This window comes from Canis lupus, chromosome 37 (assembly GCF_003254725.2).
Source record: "Canis lupus dingo isolate Sandy chromosome 37, ASM325472v2, whole genome shotgun sequence".
In the NCBI taxonomy this organism is placed as follows: Eukaryota; Metazoa; Chordata; class Mammalia; order Carnivora; family Canidae; genus Canis; species Canis lupus.
In genome coordinates this window covers 28,081,910-28,101,865 of record NC_064279.1, presented here as the reverse complement: position 1 = coordinate 28,101,865, position 19,956 = coordinate 28,081,910, and the positions used below count along the sequence as shown (strand labels likewise).

Genomic DNA, 19,956 nt, shown 5'->3' with positions numbered 1-19,956 from the left:
ATGTTAGGGTAGATGTGCCCATTTCACTAGGAAAAAAAAAAAAAAAAAAAAGAAGTGACTTGATTTTTAAGGGAAAAGAAAAAAGGAGATGGTAAAATTTGTGAAGAAGTGCACAAATGGCCCGGGTTTAGGAACCTACCTCTTTCTAACACGGGGACCTTCCATACCAGGAACCTGGAGGGCAGGTTAACCAATGACCTCAACCAAGTTCTCACAGCTAGTTAGTTGCCTGACGAGTTCCAAAGTCCATCTTTCCTGACTTCCGATCGATGTTCGTGTCTTCCGAACTGAAAAACTGACCTGTGTCGAAAGCTCACCCTGCCAGCCCCAGCAGACTAACACTTCAGGGGGGTCCCCAGTGCCACTCGTGGCATTGCTGAGACGTGAACTCCTGTGCAAGCCCCAGGCACGCTCTAAGGTCCGACGTCGTGAGTTGGTTTTGTCTTCATCCGAAGGCTCAGATTTTCCACTTGGGAGCTAAGTGTCCACGTGACACGCCAACAGGGACTATTCCGTCTGTATCCATCTTCCCGGGTGTCCTAATTGGAATATTATGATCACATAAGAATGAATACACTCAAATGGTAGCCTAAATTGGCTCTGATGAAGTCATGTAAATTCATACAATTAGGGGGCAGATGGTGCTGCGGGAACATTTTGAGACAACTTGCGCGCGATCGTGCGGTTCAATTCCGACCATTTCAAAATGTTGCTCGCGAAGAACATTCAGACATCATTTGGTGCTAGGACAATGACAGCTTAAGGAAGGGGAAAAGAAGGATGGCTTCTATGAATCTTCACGGGTGATGCCATTAAACGCTGGAAAGGGTCCTCCTGGAGCCGTGCTAGTTATTACGTTGCTTTATCTTCTTTAATCTGCACTTTAGCTGCATAAATTACTTACCTTTTGCTAATTAGTTTTGGAACAGTGAACCACATCAATCAAACCCGTCCACTTGATCAGGGAAGTTAGTATTTTAATAAAAGCGGGGTTTGCGCTGGGGCCCCCTGCCCTGCCGGGGTTTTGTTTGTTTTATTGAACAGTCGGGGGCCAGAAGGACGCAGGGCGGGGAGGGCCGCGCTGGGGGCTCACGCTGGTCCCCACAATGCCTCTAATACCCGGGTTCTGCCCCCCTGTGACCCGGGCCGGGGCGGGGGGAGGCCTGGGCCCCCACGTCGCAGCCCCACCTGCGGAGGGGAGGGCCCCTGCGTGCCTCCCCCGTGCCTCCTCCGGGAGCCTCCCCTGCCAACCACTGCCCTCCCGCCCAGGTTTAATCAGCTCCCCCGTCCCGGTAATTAGAAAACCTTTCACAAAGCTTTCTTTCTGCCATTCAGGTGATCCCCGCCTGGGATGTCAATTTAGAGGTTAGCACTTCTTTGGGCTGTCGTGGTTCCCTCCAGCCTGGCCGACCAACCTCAATGGGCTTTCTTTCTTGGAACAATGAGGGACACAGTGTCCTCCTCCCCGCCCCCTCCCCGAAGCCAAGCAGAAAGGGTCATCAGGTGACAAAGGTAGAGCCCCGACTTAGGCATTTGAGCTTCCACGGTATTCCAGAAAAGCGAACAGGCTACCATTAACCCAGTGAGTCCTGGTACTTCTTTTCCAGCATCTTCTGTGCTCCCGGAGGGTGTTCCCCCTCCCCCCACCCCAAGTAACACTGCAAGTCAAGGAGTTTCTTTAAAAATACACCTTGGCCTCGGCTTTAATTCCTCCTACTGGGTTTAGGAGTCAGAGGAGGGGATGGGCGTGTCGGCCTTATAATTAATGATCCCTGCCACTTTGCATTTCCTCTGGCTCTGCACGTATTTAATGCATGTGTTTGATGTAAAACAGATAACTGCCCTCCTGGGCAGCGGGAGGCCCGTTACAGGGTTTTTGACAAACTCCCTGGCATTTCAGGGTTGGTACCAAAGCTCTGCGCCTTGTTTTGCTTCTCTAAAGGAAAGACATTCAAATCAGTATTGGCGATCTAAAGTGGTTCAAGAGATATACTTGTAATTTTAGATAATGCTTTTAGGAGCTCTGATAAGATACAATCGCTCAGGCTGGCAGGACCCTATCACACCCCTGGGACCGAGCCACGCGTTTCCCCGACATAAAATCTTGTTTTCATAGTTCCTGACCTTACACTCTTATATTTCCTTTAGGAGGGGAAGGGGGCGGGGAGGGGCGGAGGGGGCTCCATCTTTCACGGCAAACGTTGGGTTTCAGGACATTTCACCGTGTTCCGCTTCTTTCATGAAGCAGTGGATTCTGAAAGCAGCGGAACCCAGTTTAAGTGGATTTACTGATAATAAAATGTAGTATTATAATAACTCTCACCCAAGATCTTGATGTGAGTTCCTCTGTAGTAGGAAAAGCAGGTGAGACCGTGAGCAGATTGGGCAGCTGCACTCCCGTCCTTGCTGCGAGGGTCGTGGGGGGGTGGGGGGGAACCGCTTGCCTCCCACACACGCCCCCCTCACCTGTACCGTGGAACTGAGTGTGGGTCTGTCCGCCTGGCTGCTTCCATGGGCTTGCTGCAAAGATGCAATTAAATAATAGACATGAGGGCAGCCCCCGTGGCTCAGCGGTTTAGCGCCTGCCTTCGGCCCAGGGTGTGATCCTAGAGACCCGGGACCGAGTCCCACGTCAGGCTCCCTGCATGGAGCCTGCTTCTCCCTCTGCCTGTGTCTCTGCCTCTCTGTGTCTCTCATGAATAAATAAATAAAATCCTTAAAAAAATAATAGACATGATGGCTCTGTAAAAAGTTAAAAGCAAAGTACAAACGCAGGCTATCGTTTGGGACTGGATTCCACACACTTGGTGGTTTCACTGGAGTGACTGAGTCTCTGGTTCCTGCTTTGTAAACAGTCTGCGGAGGGGATGATGCTGTGTCCGAGCACCTTGGAAAGCTAAATGCAGTGGGAAAGTGCAAGATACTATTATTTGCAGGGGAAGTGCCCAGGGAGGGACATCCGCTGGCTTCCCCCTGGCAGAGGATCTGGAGCGGATGTGGGGATGGCGCTGGGGCTCCTGTCTCGTCACCTCAAGGGCCACATGGGCTTCTCTGCTGTGGTCTCTTCTCTGCCATCATCCCATCCTTTTCTGTTTGTTCAGAGATCAGGGGGTCAGGTTTCTAGACTCTGACGGGGCCACACTGTTGAGATGCTCTGTGGCCTGCAGGTCATCTGTTAGATTCCTCATCTACAAGAGTCTCGACCCACCTGGCCTGTGAAACTCCTAGAAAACATGAGAGGAACTCCAAGGTGGACTTTACATCGTGGACAGAAACATAAATATACACGTTTTATCCACTTACTTGGCCTCATCTTCCCAAACCGTAGAAAGTTGTCATACCAACTGAGTTGATTTTTCGATTCGTGTGACAAACACATTTACATGTATATATAGACACATGCATACACATATAATGTATCAAAATTATTCATTTAAGATTCATATATATTCAAGATTTCTGATTTCCAGGACTTTTATAACACTCAAATCTCATTTCTTTCTTCTTCTTTTTTTTTTATTTTTTTATTTTAGAGATAGTGTGAGCGTTAGGGGTGGCGGGGGTGGGGAATGGGGGGCAGAGGGAGAGGCAGAGCGGAAATCTTAAGCAGACTCCAGGCCTAGCACAGGACCCCATGTGGGGCTTGATCCCCCAACCCTGAGATCATAACCTGAGCCAAAATCAAGAGTCAGTTGCTCAACCAACTGAGCCATCCAGCTCCCCCACCCCCACAATCTCATGTCTTTAGGACATTTAAAACAGAATTCCAATTATAAAACCATACCCCATCTCTTTGGAAAGATAATTCAGCTACAAATGGAAACTTCCCGTTTTTACTCCTGCACGTTTTCTACAAACACTTAAGGAATGTAATCCAGTAAAAAGCAAATATTTACCTTTTAAATTTTCATTAATAATTTAGGAGTTTGTAAGCAGCAGCTGAAACCAATAACCACAAAAACTATTGTTTTAAGAATATCATATAATATGATAATGAGTCTTTTGTGGTCGTGGTTATTGTGGTTATAGCAACAGGACTTACTGTTACCTAACATGTAGTGAAGATTATTGCCACTTGATTTCTGTAGAATTTTCCCATGGAAACTAATTTTAATTCAGAGTATGCATGGGGAAACTAGCCAAGAAACTTATAATCTGTCTTCAGTAAGATAAATTTATTCTAGAGATTTGAAATTATATTATAAAATATTTGCTCTGTCACTTCAATTTGGTATTGTGGTTAAGAACAGAGACTCTGGGTTCTGACTGCTTGTGCTTGAAACCATTATTCACCACCAAAGTGACAGTTATTCACCTTATTATTTTGCTTCCATAAACCTCAGTTTTACTTATCTGTGAAATGTACACAGTGAATTTGCCTGACTTATAGCATGGTAGCAAAGGACTAATGGCATATAACTTTTGAAAATAATTGTGGGGGTTGTTTTTTTTTTCTTCTTTCTAATAGACGGAGTAAATACAGTAAAGCTAAACAAGAAGCAGATGAAGAGAAACATTTGAATCAAGGTACAGAAATTGGATTAAAAATAATTTTATTTTTAGAGCATGTCTCATGTTTTTAGTTTAGAAATGCCTAAATTAGATTCATATGGGCTATTAATATTATAGTCCTTTCACAGAATTATCTAAATAATGAACTTCAGGGTATCCAACCGACATAAGTGATTTGGGATTGTTTCAAGTGAGATTAAAGACGGGGGTTGGGGAAACTCCTTTAGATTTTTCTTTTTCCTTACTTTATTCTCCACCCTGAAAAATCATCGGTCTTGCTGGCTCATTTTTGTAGCTGGGTGGTGAGACTTAACAGGTCACAATTTTTCTCATGTTATAAGATAAAATTTGGAAGGGGGGGGGAAAGAAGTTCAAGGAACTTGCCCCATCCCCCAAAATATTTGCTATGGCTTTCAGGGCTACTAATATTTCTTTAATGTACTTTGGTTATTTGGGGGTCGAAGAATAAATTTGAGGAACTGGCCTTGGAACGAAGTGAGCAAGATAGAAGACTCTTAAATGGACAAGGTTGATGACTCTCCTGGAGCACAATATAGAACTTCCTGAGATGGTGGTGTTCTCTGTCTGTATATCCAGTACAGCAGCCAAGAGCCACATGCACTTCTGAGTATGTGAAAAGTAGCAAGTGTGAATAAGAAAGTGAATTTTAAATTTATTTAATTTTAACTAATTTACATTTAAATAGCAACTCATGATAATAGCTACACTATTGGACAGCACAGGAAAAAAAAAGGAAGACAGAGACCATGGGTAGGAAGAATCATCTTGAGAGTTTCTTGGCTACAGCGTATAAAGTGATAAAGGATGTGGGATATCTGACAACCTTCTATTTATTCACCTTGTTTTCTTTCCAGGAACATATTTTTAAGATTTGCATGTAGTATATGGTTTTTTTTTAATTAATTAATTATTATTATTTTTTTTTGAATGAGGACAAAACTGACAGTTCTGGAAAATCAAGGGCATGCCCAATCTGTGCTCCAAAGTCCGAGGAGCTCTGGCAGGGAAAGGAGCATTACCAATAATTACTAATGCTCCTCGTCCCAGACATCTCTGGGCTCAGTGCTCACATTCTGGATTTAGGCTGCAAGTTGACTGTAGGGTTTGGCTGAATTTACACTTCCTGGTATTCAAACCATTCACAATGAGGCAACAACATTTTCTCCAGCTGAAGCTTCCAGATGAACGTCAATGTCTTTAGTAATAGCACCTTCTTTATAAAGCAGAATAAAAGCAGAGGTCCGATTAATTCTCAAATCAGCTAGCTGGTGTTATCTCTCTGATCTGTTTTAACCTAGCTTTAATCTTCACTTGTTAATTATTGGTCACATGATTAATCGGTCCAGATATTGGGCAAAAGGGGGCACCCTGTAGACATTGCTAATTGAGAAAGAAAGTTCCAAGTCGTCTTCCCTAAGAAGGGATAGCTTGAGCTGGTGGGTAGGACATGAGCAACTGATCTGGACAATAGTGTTCAGCGAACACATTCCAAATTTTCTTGCACAAACTCTCTTTTCCTCCATTGGATGGGTTGTTTTTCAAATTTCATCCTTGAAGTGTGAAGACATTCCAGGAAGTCAGTAGAGCTGTAGCCTCTTAAGTAGCTAACAATTCTTTGTTTACCCACTAATGAAAACCAGAGCAAGTATTTAAACATTTTCGTATGTCTATGCTAAGCGTTTTTGTCATGCTAAGAACACTTTCTGTACTAAGTATTTTTAGACCCGGACAACTGAAGTTTATTAGTGGTTATTGAGAAGTGTTCAGCCATCCTATCGCATGTGTATTACTTAGGTGTTAGAACTTATGTGGATCCCTTTACATATGAAGATCCCAACCAAGCAGTTCGAGAATTTGCCAAAGAAATCGACGCCTCCTGCATTAAGATTGAAAAAGTCATAGGAGTTGGTAAGTGTCTGAGTGTCTCCTGAATAATTAGCCTATTTTCTTTGTAGATGCTAAATATGCCTATGCGGATTATACAAATATGTATGAATGTTGTTGCATATACATGTATATATGTAAATATCTGTGTACATTAAATTTCCTTGATCTATGTAAAACATTAGCACAGGGCCCAGCATGTAAGACGTACTCAACAAATGTTAGCTATTACTCTTTCATCTTGAATGTGTTTCTGGACCATAGTTGATTCATTTTCTCTCTCAAAGGTGAATTTGGCGAAGTATGCAGCGGGCGTCTCAAAGTGCCTGGCAAGAGAGAGATCTGTGTAGCCATCAAGACACTGAAAGCTGGTTATACAGACAAACAGAGGAGAGACTTCCTGAGTGAGGCCAGCATCATGGGACAGTTTGACCACCCGAACATAATTCACTTGGAAGGCGTTGTCACCAAATGTATGTGGGTCGCTCCCTTTGCAAAGCCAACTTAGAAGTTACTGGCAAATTAAACACACATTTTCTTTCCAGGGAAATGACAGATGGAGCAGACCCACTGATTGCTAATAGGAGGAAATCAGTGCAGGACAAGTCATTAATCTTGTAGTCAGCTCTCAATGGGTCTACGGTTTAGGCTGATTCCCTATTTCCAAGGCAGCTTGCGTGAGATTTTAGGGAAATTAATATTGCAGATTTTTGGTATGCCTCGCCATCTTTCAAACCTCCGCTAGACCAAACTGATTGTCACAGAGTAGGCGCAAGCAGATGGTAAGCAAAATAAAATTTAAGTACTTTTCATATAAAACACAACAAAACCTCGCCACACCTTGTGCTCGAAGCTTCAGTTCCAGATGCAGGGAGTGAATCTTGGAAATCTTTATTATATTGGGGGATTTGCTTGTCTGCTCGGACTGATTTATGGCTGTTGCTGTTCAGCACCTATTTACAGTAACACCTGGATGAACCTTCCCTTTTTTTAGCCTATTAGCATTCGCCAAGCCTGTGAACCACGCTTCAGTTAAAATACGACACAGCTCAACAGATGCATTTTGTGAAGCAAACCCTGAATACATCTGTAAGGCTGGCTAAGACCAATTTATAAGGCACCACATGGACAGTTCAGCTGAAGTGATTGCTATTGAACGTGGCTCTGTTCCAGGAGTGGCAATACCTACTACTTGACTACAAGTCAAGATCTTGTAAGCCCCTGGGCCATGTCTCCAGAAAGGCCAAGGTTCCTCTCACTTGATTCAAGGTGCCTGTGACAAGCATCCTCACTCAACATGCACAGAGTGGGTGGAAGGGGGCAGTGGGGAGCAAAGGGGGCTCCTGGGTGGCTCAGTGGTTGAGCATCATCTACCTTCGGCCCAGGGTGTGATCCCGGGGTCCTGGGATCGAGTCCCGCATCGGGCTCCTCGCAGGGAGCCTGCTTCTCCCTCTGCCTGCATCTCTGCCTCTGTCTGTGTGTCTCTCATGAAATAAATAAATTAAATCTAAAAAAAAAAAAAAGTAAACTTTGAACATAAGGTCTGGGGCAGAGCAGGAAATGAGACACAAGAGTCCGTGATCTTTAAGAAGAGAAAATAAGGTTACTGAAACGTGAGAGAAAGTGTACACTCATTCAGAGGTCCTCAAACATAGGTCAGAATTCTGGAAAATGTGTTAAACCAGCTTCCTGGACTACATCCTCAGGTTTGATTTAGCAGGTGGGGTGGGGCCCAGTGAGTTCGCATCTCTAAAGAGTAGGAAGGTAAATCAAAGCTGCAGGTCCAGACTTAGAGCAGACTTAGAGACCCTTCAGCCCCAAGACCAGAGCCCTTAGCCTGTGGGTGCTTCTGTGGGTGCTTCTGCTAGTACAGCACCTGTGGTCTTGCCTAGTTAGTGGCTCAAGCTGGTGGTTTACTCACCTATACCACAGAAAAATAGAACTTGCCTCAGGTTATTTTGGATGAAATATTTCCTGTATTTAGCATAACGCTTGGCAAATTTAAACAACAACAACAGAAAACTTCCCTAAGTGTTAACGGCTATTATTTACGTCTCAAGAAGGACTCCTTTCCCCATCATCAGAATCCTTCAGAAACGGAACCTTGGTTCCTACCTAAGGGTATATAATTTTCCACCTAAAGCGAAGGCTATAATTAGCATAGAATAGCTCTATTTGCTTTTTAAGATTAGTTTTACAGACAGGATATTTTTCTGTTGCCCGTGGCCTTTGGGGCTGCCCAGAGCCCTCCACTACTTTAATTGAAAGATAACATTCTGTTTAAATACTTCTGCAGGTCCATTCTCTCAAAAGGAGACTCTGTTCAGCTTGGGGTGTTTTTCCTGCTGCAGACAGTGATTTTCATAGCACCTCTGCAGAAGAGAGAAGAAACAGGGGATCTTTGTATTAAAGTCCCACCGCGCCTCTAAAACCCGTAGCTATTACAGCTGTAACTGTTATAAACGACTGGATGCATTTGCATAATGCAGTTGTCACTGAATTAAAATGATTTAAAATTTCCACCCGAGGAGTTGTCCCCGGCCCCAACCCTGGCCTCCCCCCACCACATCCCTGCCTGTTGCAGGGGAGGAGCCACATCCATCCCCGAGCCCAGCTGAGATCCATTTTATAAGCCCCTCTGCTTACGGAGACATTCATCTTTATTTCTCTTGGAGAGCTCATAAAGATTCTGACAAATGGATACTTTTAATAAACTGAAGAAGGAATGCAGAAAAATTGCAAAGATGGTGCCAACCTTTAGAGGAGGGAGGTGTAAGGGTGCAAAGTTGACGTCGAAGCATGTGAATTCATTACAGGCAGTTACTTGAGTGACTTTTTAAATTGACGAGACTATAGGTTCCACTAGCTCCCCCCACCCCCATCCTCTTCTTTTGGGTCTTCCACTCTCTTGTCTACCCTTCCAGAGAGATCTGGTGAAATTGGAGTGGGTGTTAATGCAAGAGAGTCAACCTTTTCTCATTAGTTGACAAAGTATCTTTTGATTGAGGCGGGTTCATTAAAACTCACTTAGATGCACTGGTTCTGTCTGTGGCCACAGATGTAGAGGGTCAAGGAGTCTAAAACTAAGGCCTTCGTATGTGTTATATTGAGGGAGGACAGAAAAGGTGTCCAGAGACCACTCCCTCCAGCCCAGGGGAGAGACCGGAAGTGGGTTTTGTTCATCCTTTGATTACACCACACTTTCCGGTTCGTCTGCCAGCTTTCATTCATCACTGAAAATGAAGTCTCCATGGTATTGTTTCTTCATCCAAAAGTTTTACCTTGGAAAGCTTTCTTAGACATGACACCAAAAACACGATGAAAAAAAAATAGTAACTTGGACTGCTTTGAAATGAAAAACTTCTGTTCTTCCTAATTTTTGCCTCTGAAATGAAGGCCTTTCAGAACAGAATCTATTCTGGGTGGGAAAGGTATTAGTTTAGAATAATAGAGGAAACTTTTCAGCAGTGACATCCCAGTCTGTTTTTCCCTTAGACTGAATGTCTAAATCCAAACCGTCCACAAGTACATCGATGAAAGTGAATATTTTTGATTCATCAAACTAGCATTTTCTTTTCCTCCCAGGGAATGTTCCTCTCAGCTTTAACCCATCCTTTAGTAAAATATGGAGCATTTATGCTCCCCTACCCCACCCTCCTGCAAATACCATTTAGAAAGAAGGAATTTCAGAACTTGAGCCCATTGCCAGCAATTAAGAAACTAAAGAATGGTTCATATTTCCAAAGTTCCTCAGAAAGAAAACTAGAGTGGAATGAGAGTATTGTTTCCCCCCAACTTACTACCAAACCTTAAAATAATTTTGTTCTTTTTGTAGGGGTGGGGGGATAATGAGGGGGGAGCAAGGATATTCTAGTACTGAATTAACTTGCTGTCTCAGATGAAATAATTTGCTGAACCTTTTTCTCTGATTTTTATTTTTTGTTGTTGCTGAGGCTATCAGCTTAAGGGAGGAAATGAAGTGGATTTTTGTTTTTGTTTTTGTTTTTGTTTTAGTAGATAAGAAAGGGAAAAGAAAGGATATAGCTTCTGACCTGAGCAAGGCAGGCGGGTGGGGGAGCGGTGGAGGTGGGGGTGGGGGGAGTTAATATTGTACATGCTCCAGCTTTAAGATGTGCCTGAGTAATGAAGTATTTGATGTAGTTACTGCTCCCAGAAACTTGAGTTTCTCTAAATAAGTAAAAAAGTTTCTCTGTCCATTGATTCCTTTAGCATCACACAAGTGGCTCTTCTGGGAACAAAATAAATTAATTATCCTAAAGATTTTTTTCGCCTTTAAACAGGCCGGCCCATTTATCTTCTTCCCCTTTTGCTTGAGAGAGCAATTATCCGTTCATGTGCTCCCTGGATACCGGAGGCCACTTTAGCTAAAGACCTTGTCAACAAGCCACCCAAAGGGTTAACCTTCCAGATGGAATTTAAACCTACTCGTCCTTTTAATATTTCATTCCTAGCTCCCCACAGCTGAGGCATAAGCTTGGCTTGTTTTAATTAAATTAGATCGTGCAAGACAGGTGTCTTGGCAGTAAAATTGTGCACAGCCCATTTTTATCTCATTAACTGCAGTGCTCATCAAGGGTTTGTGTTTTTCTTTCTGAAAACTCTAGGTAAACCAGTAATGATCATAACAGAGTACATGGAGAATGGCTCCTTGGATGCATTCCTCAGGGTACGTGACTACTTTATATTAAACCCAAGAATGTTGGTATTTAGAAAACTCCAACAGACTCCTTGTGTCCATTCTGTTTGGTTGTATTCATGGACTTTTTTAATGGGGCAAGGGAAGAAGAGAAGACATAGAGAATGATGTGATTTTTAAAGGCTATTAAATAATCCATGTTCAGTGAAGGTAGCATTAGATTTATTCTTGCATTGTGGGGCTGTTTGAGCCATAGATTCATTACAGTTGGATAATTTCCATCTACCACAGGAAGCAAACTCAGTTCCTAGGATGCACTCTACTAGAGAGAGAATTAGTGACTCTGATCAGAAAGGCCCGGAAATAATGTTGAGTTTCATTGCGTACTTGATACAGATACCAAAAAAGATCCAAGTAATAAATGCTTGGTGAAAATTAATTTGGCCTAATGCTAATGAGATTGTTTCTCATTCCTTTCCTATGCAGAAGAATGATGGCAGATTTACTGTCATTCAGCTGGTGGGCATGCTTCGTGGCATCGGGTCTGGGATGAAGTACTTATCTGATATGAGCTATGTGCATCGAGATCTAGCTGCACGGAACATTCTGGTCAATAGCAACTTGGTCTGCAAAGTGTCTGATTTTGGCATGTCGCGAGTGCTTGAGGATGATCCGGAAGCAGCTTACACCACCAGGGTAAGGAGGATTTCTGACCTCTGGGTTTTGACTCTGATGAAACTGTTCCTCTTTTCTCATTTTGATGTTTAAGCCCTTTGCGATTTCGTTAAGTTTACTCATCCTTCAGAATCTCTTCATTTCCATGCATTCATTTTTAAGCCGTGTTTCTGAGGGATTTTGAAACTGCCTCAAGATATATGTGACTACTTTAAAAACAGCAAACTAGAGCTTTACTTATTATTGCATTTTTCACACTTAATTTTTCCTTCTTTCCCTTCCTTTCTTCCCTCCTTCCCTCCTTCCTGTCTGTTTTAAATGTTCCCTTTAGTTCTTTTCTATTATTAAAAAAATTTCCTTATTTTAAACATGACAGATCAATGTTTCTAGTTGATTGGCTACTGAATCTGAGAATGTATAGACAGGATTTATAAAACATTTACACAGTGCAAGAATTTTTAGTATCTAATTACCTTCATTTTACTAGTGGTAGATAAGCTGGATTAGGGCACTGTTAAGAGTTATCAGTATACAGTTAATGGCTAGGCTATCTTTGCCAGACAATCTGAATATAAGATACTAATGGAATAAACAGAATCATAAAAATTATTGGCCATTAGAGCTGGCACTGCTGAAATCAATGGGAAGCAGACAGTTACTAGGCATTTTTCTACTTTGATGCTCTTTTTGCATTAGCAATCTTAAGCATTGTTTTTGTTTGTTTGTTTGGCTAGTTGGTTGGTCGGTTATTTATTTTTCCTAGTAGTGTTCAGTTTCTTTGGCTCTAGTTTTGATTCTTACCCGTATATCCACTTTTGAATTGCAAGTCTGTTCACTTAGGAAAGAATGCATCTTTGTGAATGCTAAAGATTGCTGATTTTTTTCCAGTATTTGGAAAGAGGAAAGTTAAAGGAGGCTTCTAGAATGATACATTTACATACGTAAAACCTCAACCAAATAATTAAGGAAGGTAGAAGGCAGCACAAGTGGCCTTCTGTATGGAACAAGTGTAACACACTGGGTTTTCAGAGTAAACTTCAGTGATTCAATGTAATTTCTAGTACAATTTATTGTCTTGTGTGGGAGTCTTAGTAAAGCGAACTTTCAAATGATGTTCTCTTGAACAGCTTAAAAGTCTGAATTCAAGTTGAATTAATTTCCCCAGGTGAAATCTTAAGAAATTTGAGACTCGATTAAAAATACTTTCACATAAGCATAATCAAACGATACACAGTTGAGGCAAAAACAAAAACAAAAGCAAAACAAACAAACAAAAAAAAAGCAAACCTCCCAAGCCCTCCCAAAACCTAGACAAACCCACAAAAAAAACAAAACATCCCCTTCCCCCAAAAACAGCACTTTAAACTTTTCCTGAGTAATATTCAATTGCTTTGCCATTTTTGCAGGTGTCCTCACTCTATTGCAGACAATAACAGCTCTAGAGCTGGTATTTGGCTTCCTCTAAGAGCCTATGTAATGTATTATCTTCTAGTCATGTTAAACATGTTTCTCATGCTATATAAAAATAGGATCACAGTGTGGTGGATAGAAATGCTCATATTTAACTTCCTTAGTTCATGATTTCAGATACAATATTAAATATTGCCTCTGGGCTGCTGACTGAGAGACTCCAACAAGAAGTCAAAATGAGTATCAGCTGCACATCCATCCATTGATATACCATGATGACATATGCATTTTGAAAAAACTGAAATTCCCTTTCTTCTACATCTGAAGTAGAGTTCAGATAAGAGCTACACTTTTTAAAAATAATTAAACAGTTTACTTATTCACTTCCCTATAACAAAAGAAAACATGTGAGGAGAAGTATCTCAACCTAGAAGACCAGTTAAAATAAACAAGTCTCTTATTGTTGTTTGGAGAGCTATCTCAGGAATGTTGTTGTCCTGCTTGGCAAACAGTAACAACATTCAGTGACTAAAATGGCACATCAGTGGTGTACTTAGAGGATAACTTATGGCTTGAATATTCACAGGGTGGCAAGATTCCTATCCGGTGGACCGCGCCAGAAGCAATTGCCTATCGTAAATTCACATCAGCGAGTGATGTATGGAGCTATGGAATCGTTATGTGGGAAGTGATGTCGTATGGAGAGAGACCCTATTGGGATATGTCCAATCAAGACGTGAGTCTTTATGTTCTAAAATATGTGTCTTTGCCTTGAGATTCAGGGACAATTGCATCATGGTATGATGGAGTGAGGGCTGAGCTGGAAATGATACACAAAACTCAGGATTCTCAATATAAGCTCATGTAGTAATCTGGTTAAACATTTGGGTCATGGATTTCAAGGCCCAAATTTACATGACCTAAATGGGATAGTATGGAAGACAGATTTGATAGATTTATAGGTAGATGCATAGATGGATAGGTCAGTGATAAGGAACAGTATTTTACTTGATTAATGCCAAATGCATGCTGAAACAAAATTCAACTTTGAATCTTAATAAAATACAAGGAAATAGGAAAAACACAAATTTCATATGTGAAAAAATTGACTCCAAGGGTTTATTGGAAGAAAACTAGTGAATATTTTAGAGCTGGCATAGTTGTAATTAGAGCTTGCCCCTTGAGGACTCTAAAATAAAGCCTCACTAAATGACCCTTTGTAAATTATGCACATCCCTTTAAATGTACCATCTGGACTACTTCATAAGGGAGTATCCACAATGCCTGCAATTTCAGAAAAGCATTCAATAATGACACTAATAAGATTCCAGAGTAATAGAATTTAATTACAAACATCTCCAGTGCAAAAGAGGAAAGAAAACAAAAACAAAAAACTTAGACCAGGGGGTCTTCCTAGAACACTTGTTAGTTATGCATGTGAAGTAAAATATTAGCAGAGAGTGTTTACAGAGGCATGGTATTCAATTCATCAATAAAAACAATAGTTTGGAAAAAGATCTCTGACAAAATTCTCTCTGATGTGGAATGCCCCCTGTCCATCTGCCTTGTCCTGGACCAACAGGAAGTTGCAAAGTCTTGACCGTTAAATGAGCACTCAAGGTTGCTGGTTGCCTTATCAAAAAAGATTGTTCAGAGCAATGGAGAAGCTAATGCACTCCGTGTCTAGTGGGGCAAAAAGAAGACTCTAACTAGATTAAGAGTAAGGATAGTGTTGACATTGTGTTATCTGTAAGTTACAAAGAAAGGTTCACACAGATAGGAAGAAAGCCAGCAGTTGGCATAACTGATAGGTAATTGCAGGCTGGAAAGAAACTATAGAAGTGAGTGGTGTGTAATCTATTGATTGGTGTGATTGTGCCACAGACATCTTCCAGGTCCTACCTTGCAGCAACGTTTAGTTTCAGATTTGAGACTTTCAGAAGGATAAAAACAACCTACATGAGCAAGTAATGAATACATTTACTCATTTAATGGTTTACTACTTAAACTTCATTTCAGTTGAGAGTCATGGCCAAATGCGCATAAAAGCAGAAGATCTAAAGGTGCTGTCCATTTTCGTGCCCTAAATATTTTCAGACCTGTAGTTTTGACAGTTTCTATAAAATATGAAAACAATTTTTATTGCTTTAAACTCTCAGTTATCTGGCTTTATCCATGAAGAACGTCTGAAGCCATTTCTCTGCCACAAATAATATTGATCTGTCATTCACATGTATTTGTCTCTGTTGGATTCTGTGTAGAACAGGGATCAATAGGAAATGTAATTCGGGAATTACTTTCATCAGTAGAATTCATTTGGCATATGGTGAATAGAATCAAAATAACCATTGAAAATATGGCAAACTTACCAAGTTTTTTGTTTGTTTTGCTCTTCAGCCCCCTCCCCCCAACATTCAGCAGCAAACTGAGAAAATATGCTTTGTTAACCCACAAGCCATCTTCCAAGCTGGCAGCAGAGAGGGAGCTAATGAAAGAGTATTAAGCAGTCTGAGGGTTTATAACAAATTGTGTTACCCTGGCATTAGCCCAATATTGCTCTCATTCTCATCAATTCAATGTAAAATGTTTTCATCAAGTCTAGAGTCAACACCATACACCTGGAAAGATAAAAGAAAGTCAGAAGATCAAAATGACTTAATGTAATTGCTAAAAATAAATAGAATTATGTTTAGTAAGATAGCATATAGAAGTCTACTTTGGAAGGAGTGGTAAATAGTACTAATACAACAGGATGTTGGCAGAGATACATGGGGAAAAAGGATCAGAGGGCTTAACAAGTCACAGGATGATTGTTAAATTGTGTACTGGCTAAAAAGACAATAGTCATACTGATACATAGAAGCTGAACCCCACCGAATTAACAGTGACTAAACCCCACAGTGGGGTGAACCCAACGCATTGAGATGGCTACAGCTTTCATTGTTTGACTCACAGCTACCATTTTGGTAGAGAGGGAGAGGAAAAAAAAACAAACTGATCTAAAACAAATAAAACTTTAAAAAATCTCCAAACAAACAAAAGTATATTCAGAGTTTCATAGGATCCTTATAAATAATGCTGATGAACAGCCAAGAAGTTATGAAATAATTCCTCTCAAATTTGGCACGAGTCATACAATATTACATTACTGGGTTTCACACCCTTTAGAAGGGGGGCTTAGCAAAATGCCAATAAGAAAAATAATATAATACCTGTAAAGACAGATTAGAAAAATTAGAATGAGAAGAAAGACTGTTGAATGGACTACTTCTATCTTATTAAGCAGTGAGAACTCTGGCCAGTAAGACAATTAGCATCCACCATTATAACTCCTTCCCTTAGATGTGTAAGGGTCTCCTTCAAAATGTGAATGCCCTAAAAGAGTTTTGTTTGTTTAAATTTTCTTCGCTGACACTTTTTTTTTTAATCTACTTACTAACATCTTTTAAGAGGGTCGTTTGACAGCCAACTGAGACCGAGAATGAGATACAGAATTGGTCTATTGGTGTATCGTGGTCTTCCAAAAGTAAAAATGGTTGGGCATCTGGAGGGTTTGAGGAGAGTGCTGTTTCAGAGAGAGGTGTTGTCTTCTGGATTGGGAGGTCTGGAAGGTGGGCTTCTGTAGCTGTCTGAGAAAGAGAACACAGGCTTAAAATGATACAAAGGGACCTCCATTTTGGACGCAACTACTAATATTTCTTAAGGAAGAGCTTTAACACTAGGTTAGAGTCTCTTTTGCCAAGAGGGTTCAGCTGGTGCTGGATAGCGGAAGGGGGAGGGTCATTGCCACACTATCTCCAAGGCCCAGGACACCACCATGTTGTTGATTTGATTATGTTCTAACTATTTGGAACATTGATGCATCTTCACTTTAGAATTTCAGGTTGGCATGGCCTGCCATCCGAGAACACTGCGTAGCAGCAGCTGGCTTCCCTGCCCTGTTGCCAGCAATACTCAGGTCCAGCTTTGGCTTCTGTGAAGAAATTGGTGCCATTGTCATGCTCAAGCTTGCTGGCAGCTTAATGTATGGGGAACTTGCCGGTCAGGAGGGTGGAGCTCTAGCAACAGCTTCCCTGGAAGCTTAACATACCATTCTGTTGTCTTCGGTAGGTGATTAAAGCCATTGAGGAAGGCTATCGGCTCCCCCCTCCAATGGACTGCCCCATCGCCCTCCATCAGCTGATGCTAGACTGCTGGCAGAAGGAGAGAAGTGACAGGCCGAAATTCGGGCAGATTGTCAACATGTTGGACAAACTCATCCGCAACCCCAACAGCTTGAAGAGGACGGGAACTGAGAGCTCCAGGTCGGCCATGCTTACTTAATAGTGATGTATGAAATAATACATTAGAGGTGGCAGGCGAGCGGTGGCTCACTTGAATTCCTGCCTATTTGTCAGAGGCCACTGCACAGCTCTCTGCCACCGGAGTGGCTTCTTTCTCGGCTAATGGAGTATGTGTGACGGTTTCATTCAGCATGTTGAAGAGCCTAACACCTGTCAGGCCTCAAATAATCCTAAGAGAAACACATTTAAAAACAAGAGCAATGAGAAACCAGCAACAAGGAAATAGCAAAGGTGCTTATTTTACAATGCTAGTCCTGAACATTTAGATCAGTCCAGAAAGGAGGTAAGAATACTGCAAGTCCCATAATTCAACAGGAACTATTCTACCTAGAGACTGGGCCTCACTAGTATAAAGTTCAGGATACCTAGATCCCTGTCCCATCCAAAAGGGTAGAGACCACAGTTGCTATTCAAGGATTTAAGATGACCAGCTACTTCAGGCCTGCAAGAAGTGAGGCATCAACTCACCTCCCAATCTGTACTTCTTTGCTTGTCTTTCATCATGACCCTGAGTTAAAAATGGGAAAATGTTTCCCCCACGATAGCCAAGACCTTCCAGTCTTGCTCAGCGCTATGAGCTTTTCCTCCAGTCTTCTGAAGACTTAGCCTAATGATCGTGGAAGGGAAGGGGTACGCTGATTATTACAATGCATGAAGAAAAGAATCCAGATCCAACAGCAGAGATACCCTCTATTCTTTAGGTTTTCAGGTCCCTTAGCACTGTCCCAAGAGCATCATGATCAAGCTCTTCTGAAATAACACAGGGCTAAATTCACATCTTATTTCTACCACTTGATAACCAAGTGACTTAAAAAAAAAAAAAAAGTCACTCCTGGCATTTCTGGGCTATTTTTTGCTATTCAGTTTTCTGAGAGGTGTAGCTGACTTCTTCTATTCCAAGGTGAACTTCCTTCAGCTTTTGAATCTCTGGCTCCAAATCCCGTAAATTTTGTTTGAGGGTCCTGAGGCCAGTTATTGGTACTTGGTGCTTCTCCTGTTAGCATAAACTCTTCAGTAACTAATATTGCATTATGTGTGCTTTGTACCGTGATGCAGAACAAATTGAGAACAAATTGAGTTATTGGATATACTCTTAATACTAAATTTTTCTCACTGATGGTACTTCAGAAGCTTTGATGCTTATTACCGCTTGCTGATAATGGGATGTAGTATAACATTGCATGTGATTCAGCACAAAATTAGGCAAATGTCCTGGTGTTCCACAAAAACTACAAAGACTTCCAGAACAAGCTTAAGAATGACCCTTAGAGTTAATGGATATGAAACGAGGATATTTTCATCCTAAGGTCATTTTGACCTTGTCAGGTACCTAGAGCCTACATGTTGCCCTATTAATGCTCTTGGCTTAAAGTTAGAAATGCAAACTATTGGTCTTTGTCTCATGATAAATGTTATTTATTAACATTAACACGAAAGCTTAAAATTCTGTGTGGTGACACTTGTTTTTGGGGGAAGAATTAAATCCTGATTATTCTCGTCATAAAAACATAGAGTTTTACTCAGAAACTTAATTGAAATAATGTACATAAAAGATCACAAAAGCAAGCTACTATGTGGACACAAAAACGATTGATAAATCTTTGTTAAAACAGTTATATAAGAAGTGATATCAATCAAAGGAATAAGTAAAAATTATAAAATAAACAATGGCATTGGCTTAATTGTGCTACATAGAAAATTAACCAAGACATTAACAGTGACTTAGTTTTGTTTCCACAAGAAAATAATTTTTTGGCCAAAAATTCAGTGGTGATGATATTCTGATTTAATATTTTTATTCTAGCAACACAGTCTCAGGATGAAAATTAGGTCAAATGTTAAGATAACCACATTCCATAATTTCTAGGGAAACGGTAGTTCAGGAACATTTAACTAAATGACCAGCGATATCTCTGTACAGGTGATTAAAGTAAAGGTAATATAAAATACCCTCAATGATTACTAAGTAGTTTGATGATGAAGATGAGTATAATTCTCTTAACAAATGCTCCCATAAATAGATACTTGCTCATCTGTCGGTGTCGTGAGGAACAGCAAAATCCCTGCCTTGAACTGTAGTCACTCTTGACAATGACCTAACATTAAACACCTGGCCTGAGAAATGTGTACACTAATAAATAACTTAATAAGAAGTGCTCAGAATTCATTGGAATGACTATTTAAGAGCCCCAGCAAGGGAATACGAGAAGCACATTCCGCAATCCAAGCGGTGATCAAAGTGGCCGTCCTTCCTTCCCCTCTTGGCACACGTGCTGGTCAGGCATGGGCTGATTCGAGAGGGCATGAACTCCCTGCTGTCCCAGGTCTGTCTGAAGGCGCTGAACCTGCCTGCAAACCTAGCTGGGAGCATGCTGGACTTGAACTCTTGCTGTTTTTTCCCACTTCATCAGGCCTGGCGAGTTGCAAGCTCACAATTTGCCTTACACTTCGCTA

The 19,956-nt window shown here is 41.3% G+C and overlaps 1 protein-coding gene across 3 annotated transcripts in view; it reads left to right on the top strand.

Moving 5' to 3' along the window:
* Positions 1-19,956, top strand: part of EPHA4 (EPH receptor A4) — a 142,699-nt gene that overhangs the window by 114,327 nt on the left and 8,416 nt on the right. For all 3 annotated transcript variants that reach the window (XM_049106451.1, XM_049106450.1, XM_025441476.3), the window contains exons 9-15: positions 4,469-4,527; positions 6,328-6,441; positions 6,705-6,890; positions 11,043-11,104; positions 11,561-11,770; positions 13,746-13,895; positions 17,270-17,463. In XM_049106451.1, coding sequence (XP_048962408.1) covers positions 4,469-4,527; positions 6,328-6,441; positions 6,705-6,890; positions 11,043-11,104; positions 11,561-11,770; positions 13,746-13,895; positions 17,270-17,463 — 975 coding nt within the window. The remainder of the gene's footprint in view (positions 1-4,468; positions 4,528-6,327; positions 6,442-6,704; positions 6,891-11,042; positions 11,105-11,560; positions 11,771-13,745; positions 13,896-17,269; positions 17,464-19,956) is intronic.